At 33.6% G+C, this 8,343-nt stretch overlaps 1 protein-coding gene across 1 annotated transcript in view; it reads right to left on the bottom strand.

The window, feature by feature from the left end:
- Positions 1 to 504: 504 nt before the first annotated feature.
- Positions 505 to 8,343, bottom strand: part of LOC127881238 (potassium voltage-gated channel protein Shal-like) — a 116,765-nt gene continuing 108,926 nt past the window's right edge. Inside the window, exons 3-5 of the mRNA XM_052428977.1 lie at positions 4,271 to 4,462; positions 2,359 to 2,523; positions 505 to 997 (exon numbers count right to left, since the gene is read on the bottom strand). Coding sequence (XP_052284937.1) covers positions 710 to 997; positions 2,359 to 2,523; positions 4,271 to 4,462 — 645 coding nt within the window. The 3' untranslated portion in view covers positions 505 to 709. The remainder of the gene's footprint in view (positions 998 to 2,358; positions 2,524 to 4,270; positions 4,463 to 8,343) is intronic.

The following is an 8,343-nucleotide window of genomic DNA, read 5'->3' as shown; positions in this document are numbered from 1 at the left end:
ACTCGGTTAGGCATTATGTCGATACTTTGATATTGTATGTCACTGAGAGAAAACATGTCCTATATTAATACAAGAACTTGAACTAAGCCTTTCAATCTAACAGCATAATAATGAGCTTGAGCAACACTGTCTCCTATATTCATTCAGTCACGTGACTTCGACTATTTCAATTGAATTAACATAGTTTGTTGTTCACGTTGTCCACACATTTATTTTGATTACTGCTCCATTGAGTTGGGTTTATGTGTGGAAAAACAAGTTTATTAGGAATATTCTTATGAAAAAAATGCATTTCTTTGAAACGTTGTCAGAGATACATAGATAGCACTTTGTAAAATGATTGCTCGAAATGTCCATTACTTCATACATCTGAATATAAACTTGTAGCAGTTATCATATTTGGCCAAGTTCTCCATTCATAATCAGATTATGGGTAATTTATGTTCAGATGTGTTTTGTTAAATTTAACGGAACACAGCAATTGTTCTGCTGATTAAATCCAAAAAAACTTCAAATACTTTATTATCAATTATTATAGCGTATTTCACACGGTAAAAAAAACAGTCGCTGGAGGTTAAAGCAAGTGACCATCATACAAACCATCCCAATAACTGGCCAGGTAGGACTAGGAATAACTTCAGATATGAAATTAATTTAACGAAAATCCGTATATAAACAAAAACACACCACAGCCCATTGACAACTACCATTACAAGGTGGATATGCGTACAATATTTGAACTTGGATGATGCGAGACGGGCGACATTGCGCTGCCGGTGCTCGTGCTTTGCGTCGTTTTCGATGAGTCTGTTTCCGGAGTAGTACAAGGGCTTGTGGAGCTCACAACAGCATGGGTGACCATGAGGGTATTGTTCGTCTTATTGTTCACGTTATCGACCGCGTTTAAACTAGACCGCGAGGTCCGGTGCAGCGTGGGAAGTCGTATCTGAATGTCATTCAGCTCATCTTGCTCCTCTGTGTGATGGTTGGTCTTCTTCTGAAACCATGACGACATAAAGTACACACGTAAATGTCTGTTTATTGAAAAATATTCATGGAGAAAAAATGCTTCACTATAAAAATATTTATGTACTTATGGTAGTTAACATGCTTATAAACAACATTCGGATGTCTGATTCAGACTATGTAAGGGTTACTTCTGCAGAGCGGTCTAATACCCCGGCATAAGAATAAAACGTGAGTAAACCGATCAAACAATTTTAAATTAAAAATTATTTTATATCTGATATGACTTTGCATATAAGTATGCATTTAATATTCGAACCATAGTTAACTTTGATACAGATAGAATAAGTGGACTTTTTAAATACTTTGATATGTATGATTTATTTCGATCTTCTTCTTTGAAAATAACTTGAATCATGTTAGAATTTACATTAAGTTTTTGGATCACAAATCATACTTTCTTAGTAAAAACCAGGTGAATACTATTGACATCACAAAATTGTTTTAATTTGTCAGAAAAAGGTAAAAATTCTGACCAAGTGTCATCGAGATTGGATGGAAAGAAGAGGTCTCTGTAATGGTAACGCGTTTAAAAGTTGACTATGCACATTACACGATAGACGACACTTGACAAAAGGTGACCACACAGGTTCACCATGAAAGCTTTCATCTCATGTGAACTTAAAAGTGACACACTCTTGTGGAAAGACTTGTTTAAGTTATAGGTCTAGGAAAGTGACTGTTTATGAAGACCATGAACATATATTAAATGTTGTATTTCAATTGATTCATTAAACATTGAGGTATGAAGTTTTAGCACGCAAACATTTTCTTGAATTTTTAGGTAAATAAACGGGGCATAGTCCGTGACTTTTCTTCGGCTTTATGGGAAAGGTGGCCCGATTCTTTTGAATGTGACTTTTATGACAGTATAAGGTTATTATAAAATTGTCTTTGCTGTAAAATGTTGTGGTTATTGACCAAAAACGTATCTGTAATTTAATTTTGAACGCAACCTATTACAAAACTTTTACTTAAGGTCACAGTTACATGTTTTAAAAGTGAATGTTCAAAAAGGCACAAAACATATATGTTAAGTTTTATATAAATATATTTTATAAGTAGATCTAAGTTAATAGTGCAATCATTCAACAGGCATTTCTAACGTCATAAAAGGGACATAATTATTCTAAATGACAGTTATGAAACTTTAGGAACCTCACAAAGGACACTACATGTACGCAGACATCAACATTAGGGCGAGTAAGGTAATATTGCTCAGACTTGTAGGCAGCTAAAAGTGTCTCATTTACAGTGTAATTTTGCCAAATGGATGCATCTTTTCCCAGATCCGAAAACGAAACATGTTACATGTTTGTCTTTTCATCCTACCTTTCCCATGAGAAAGCGCCTATTCCCAGGGACCTTGCGGCCACAGCATGAGAGGTCGCCTCTCCGATTGAGCGAGGCGAGAGATGGATCCGGGGAGGGCGGGGGCGTCTCTAACAGCTTCTCATTTGGCGTGAGCGTCATGTCCATTTCCACAAACTCACGATCCTGCAATCAAAATTCTAATTTTAAATTATACACTTAAAATAATCAATGAAGACATCTTTGGACGTTGTAAGTTGAAAATGTACTAGAACGCCTGCAGGTAATTTGTTTCTAAGGACAGACATTCACACAGATAGACAGACGGACAAACAGACAGATAAATTCCAAGGTGATTCCAAAATACCATTGTTACTTGATAAGGTGGGGATATAACTAAAATAAACTGGGTAAAAGGTTTAATTTAAAATGTTAATTTATAGCACTGTTTCCTGATAATAAATTCACGGACCATCCATTGAAAGCAATTGTCCGTGGACAATAACAGTAATTAAAGCTGTAGACGTTATTGCTGCATTTTCATAAGGTCATCGTGCATGGCTTGATCCCAAACATGTATTACTTCCTCTAGAACACAATTACTGCAACTGCTGAATCACGGTCAATGACATCATCCGCACAGCCTTTAATTACAAAATCTGATCAAAATCTATTCATTTATACACAGAAATGTGTATTTCAACCGGATTCTACCAATCATTACACAATCATATCGGGCTAATGGTTATCAATTTGTTCATACTTAAACATGTTATAAGAGGTTCAAAACAGTGTGTGTTATTTTAAATTACATCAATATCAGTAAATTGCAAGCATAACTAAACTACAGACAATCAGACGATACACGTTTAAGTTTTGCAAACTCATGTGTGCATTTTTTTGCAATTCCAGTGGTATGCACATGCTGTAACATTATCGACCAATAGACACTTAGTAAAATAAACACGCAATGTGCTAACCTTGTAAACCTCTAGACAAAGTAAGCCACTAGGCAATTGTTGTTGTTTTTTGCAAAAGGTGTTATTTATGGCTTCTTCGCGGAAAACTTAAATGGATTGCCAATGAACACAGACTGCAAAAGTATATGTTGTAAGTTTTCATGCCAGTGACTCCTTGGTCGAGATTTCACAAATAAAACCGCTAACATGATTGTTCCTATTAAATTATCCAAAACAAGGTAAAGCTAACTTTCTTTTCAATGATTTACCAGTTAACATTAATGTTAATCAATTGTTAACGAATGAGTTTAACTTTAGCTATTCAGAAGTTCAAATGGAGTTTTAAAAAATCAATTCAGGGACGATAAAGTTTATATTGAAAAGCAGACAAAGCGTCAGCATTCTGCAAAATCAAATGATTGCAGCCGAAATTCCTTATTTTAAGATCATCTACACATCAAGATCATCGACTCAATGTCCATAAACTGTGATAGTTTTAAAACACAAGCTTCGGAATGGAAAAACAGGTATTTGGACCTAAAATGAGGATTTCCCAATTAAAACAATTTAACCGTAGCACAATCTTTTCAAAAGGCTATTATAAAAGCTTTCATTTTATTCGAACACAATAATGGCAAACATAAAAAACTAACATCACGACAGTCATCAACAACATGCCTGAAGTTTTAGAGTTTAGTCTTAAGAAGACAGGAGTGTTATTTTTGTTCACTTTATGTTTAAAAAACCCTCTAAAAGCAGTTGCAAAATGTTTTGCTCAAATAACGTGGTGGTTTACCTGACTTCTTGGTCTTAATAAAAACATATACATGTTCACATTCACCATTGTAATATCCTCACATTCTTACAAATGCTTGTGTTGCATATCGATTTTCAAATCACAAAATCAATCGAGATAATTGTATCATCCACTGGCTCAAAGAAAAACAACAACGCAATGATTCCTATGCACTTACTGTTGTATTCTCCAAACAGTTTAACAAGTGGTGGTGTTGCATATTGAATCTGTCATGCTCCAAGTGGGTGAGTTGACCAATGTCCATGCCGCTGTCTTGAGCAAGGGCCATGTCCTCCGCACGCTTTTTGCTGTTGAGGAAAGCTGCACCGCTTGCGTTCTTTGCCATACGGATTCGTGCCTGACGGGCGCTCTGTAATGAAAAGAAAGGTCAGTAAAAAGTGTTGATTACAAAAATATTGATAAGTATTATTTATATTATTATTTTTATTTTTATTTTTATTATTATTATTATTGTTATTATTATTATTATTATTATTATTTATTGTTATTATTAATATTATTAGTATTTAGTATAAGTAATCGATTTATACATTTTATGTCTTTAACGTTTTACTACTGTCTGGCTTGAAACTAACATTTTGTTATTCGAATTCAAATTGGATACAAGAGCTTAAGCACCAATTCAAAACAGCTTACAATTCAACGTTATATTGCGGTAATACTTCTTTTGAAAAAAAATTTACATAGCCCGAAACTCCTAATTCTTTCAAAAAAAGTCATATCAGGGTTTATTGGTCATTAAAATACATACATTAAATGTATTAATATTTGATTTGTTACTCGTTCAATAACGTCAGTATTAATAATCAAGTATTTTCACCGAGGATTTCATTTTATTGTCTCTAGATCTCAGTCTTCTTACATGATGCTAGTTGTGCTATTGTGTCAACAAAACACGCTATGAAAACGCTATAAATTGCCTAAATTTTGAAAACAAAAATGTCCGTGGTCACAAGCATTCATCAAGTTTTTGTTGCATTACAATAAAAATACTTCTGGATCAGCATGGTGCTTGGGTTACCTTTATATTTCTTAAGGTGTACCGTTGTGGTCATTTCGCAACTTAATTACTTAATCTCAATGCTACATGTATGAAACGAGTGTTATCATCTTGTGGCTGTAAGACGGTGAAACCACACCACAAAACCAAGCTGAATACACGAAACAAAAATCATATGTCAACAATCTTTTCAAAAAAATGTTTTTATTTTTCGTTTAAGTAACTTATTTTAATCTCTAACATTTTCAAGTCAGTGCTCTATTATGTACTTTACATATCCTTATAAATTTGATAGACCAAAGTAAGCTAAGGACAATGGAGAATAAGGTTTAACTATTATAGCTTTTAGGAATAAAATTATATACGAATTATAAAAAAACAATGTCATTTATTTTTTCGTCAACCGTCGTGTCTTCGCCACGTCGCGTCTTATTTTTCGTTAGCTAATACCCTTTTCTCGCGAGTTTGCTCTTGTAATCAATTTGTCGCTCAGTGCTAGACAAAGAGTTGCCCTAAAGAAACATTGAATTTAAGGTATTGGTGCGACTTTTTATATCCAAATGTACACTATTATGGCCTTATAATGACGCATCTCTCATAAATCGCATCGAGAAAACGTATCCGTAGAACCGAGGCTATTATTATACCAGGGTGCATGTTGCATATATCTTCACTATCTCACTATCTACACTTTCTGCCAGAAAACATCGACTTGAGTGTTTTCGATGCAATACACATTTAAGAAGCCTATGGCAATATTAAGCTCTTATTAACTATCAGTGGTCAACGATCGGTTCAACGTCTATATGTATGATTGCGGATTAAAAGAATCTTCACAGAAGTTCAGATAGGGCATTATTATTATTATTAGAGTTCCCATAGGAAGAAATATACCACGACGTAAAATTATAATATTGTATTGTGTTGGTTGTTTTGTGTCTGCAGTAGTATCTTTTTATAGCGCTTATTATATTATGCCAATATCAATGCTTTCAATGAGAAAGTATTAATTGCACATTAGCTGCAATATGTCAAGAGAACAATGCGTATATATGTGTATTGTCTTAAATAACTAATATTTCTAATTAAACAATTGTCATATTATTATATCACCGGAATTTATTAATGTATGTGCTTCAAATAAAGATAGTAAATGCCGAAATTCTGAAGATTAATGATTGGTTACACACATGGTGGTCATTTATCACCATGGTTACACACATGGTGGTCATTTATCAGGCTTTTTGTGAACATCAAGTGCCAATTTAAACCCTAAATTCGATTTTAATTTTCATGACAAATAATGAATGCAATCATAGCATTGTAAATAGCCATTACATATGGCAGCCCTTTTCAACTTGTCTTGACATAAAAAAAATGACGTTGTGTGCGCAGCATGCTCGATTTGTTGCCAAACAACTTGATTGATTACTGCAATCTATTCAAATTGCACCAACAACAGATCAATCGAACGCTTCGTTACGTTGTTACACAATTTAATTGGCTAATCGCAATTCAATATGCTTCTGGAAATAGCTTTTAAAGTTTTCTTGTGAAAATCATGTTCGAAGGCATTGATTTGCAGAAAAAAACTAAATATCCATATTAAATATAGTTAATAATATAGTGAAACAGCGCTAATAATTTATTTCGGTATAAGGTAAAAGCAATGCGATGGCACGATATTACTTTGGTTCAATGTAAGAGGAAATCGAAAATATTCATGCGCAAACAAGCTTAATTGCAAATTGGGCTTTCAAAAAGTACATTTGTAGGACATTAATCTGTAGCAGACGATATTGGAATGTTGAACGAGATGTGGCTGAATGTCACGAAAATGGCATACTTAAAGTACAATATAATTTGCTATCTCTGTCATGAATAAGGTAATAAGATGTTAAAAAGGCGTATAATGAAAACAGCTCCTGAAAGGGCATATGCATTAAGATGCACCGAAGAAGCACATACTAAAAGATACAATTGTTGTGTACATGACATGCTTCCAGCTTTTGCATTAAAGGATGAAGCGTTTCTGTTAGCAAAACTCGCATCCGTAGCCGCTTTTAAAATGGTGTTACCATTTGTTTATTAAAGATGACTTAGTTTACTTGTTGATAGCAAAACACTAGTTTTGGCGATACTCGAACCGACGAAAGCAACATGAAATTCTCTGAAATCAAGTATTTGTTATGATTTCATAGGCATAGTTAATAAATATTGATGTCGACAAAAAAAAGAAGAATATGTTCACTTTCAAAATACATCTCAAATCGAAAACTCACATCAATTATAACATTCATCATATGATAAGTGTTCCCAATTACAATAAATTGAATAATCAAATAAAACTATAAAATAAGAATCTAAAATCGTCATTAATATAAGGAACATTTTTATATTCATTCTGAGCTAAAAAGAAAGCCGAAATAAGCATCAATCTTGCAAATATTGGTACATTTATCAATGATTGTGGGCGATGACCTATAGCAAACATGAGATAACATTACCTTTGATACAAAAAAGGCGAAAGTATGCAGGCAGCCTAAAAGCAAATACAGAGTCAAGATGAAAAGTTTGTGAAACATTATAAATCGATTAACCGCTGGCTACTTTGGTCTTTGCTCCCAACTAGGCTTAATTATTGCGCTTTGTTTCGAACGCCACATGTTTACCGATTTAGTTGGTTGCACAATTACGTACGTTTTCTTGATTTTGCTAGTAAAGAACCTATTCTGCCGCGAAACAAGAAATTAGAATTTAAATTGGACCGCGTACAGAAGGAGTTTGGTTTTATGTCAACTCACAATGGACTCAGTCAGAACAAATGATTGTGTCCATTGCACAAGGGACTGAACAATGTCAAGTTGTAGTTAAAACTACTCTACTCCCAATTCAGTCACTTAAACAGCAATACATGAACAACGTCAAATTTATGTGTTTTTTCTAATGATATCATTTTGAACAACGTTTTCAGTAAAATGGAATAAACTTTAACAACTTATGAAGGCCATCAATATAAACGCATACTGCTTTCAAACAGGAAAATATATTAATGTTTAATAAAACTGCATTAACGGATCAGCTTGAGCTTGCTATTTGAATACAGCATCATAAAAGAATCACTATATTTGCATGTATTTTAAATTTGCATTGAATTGATACGTTTACATGTGACTCATCAGCATTATACGTGCGTTGATATGTTGTATCTATAATAATCCGATGTAAAT

Source organism: Dreissena polymorpha, chromosome 5 (assembly GCF_020536995.1).
Source record: "Dreissena polymorpha isolate Duluth1 chromosome 5, UMN_Dpol_1.0, whole genome shotgun sequence".
NCBI classification, from domain to species: Eukaryota; Metazoa; Mollusca; class Bivalvia; order Myida; family Dreissenidae; genus Dreissena; species Dreissena polymorpha.
The sequence above is the reverse complement of the archived record's forward strand: the minus strand, read 5'-3'. Positions and strand labels throughout refer to the sequence as shown.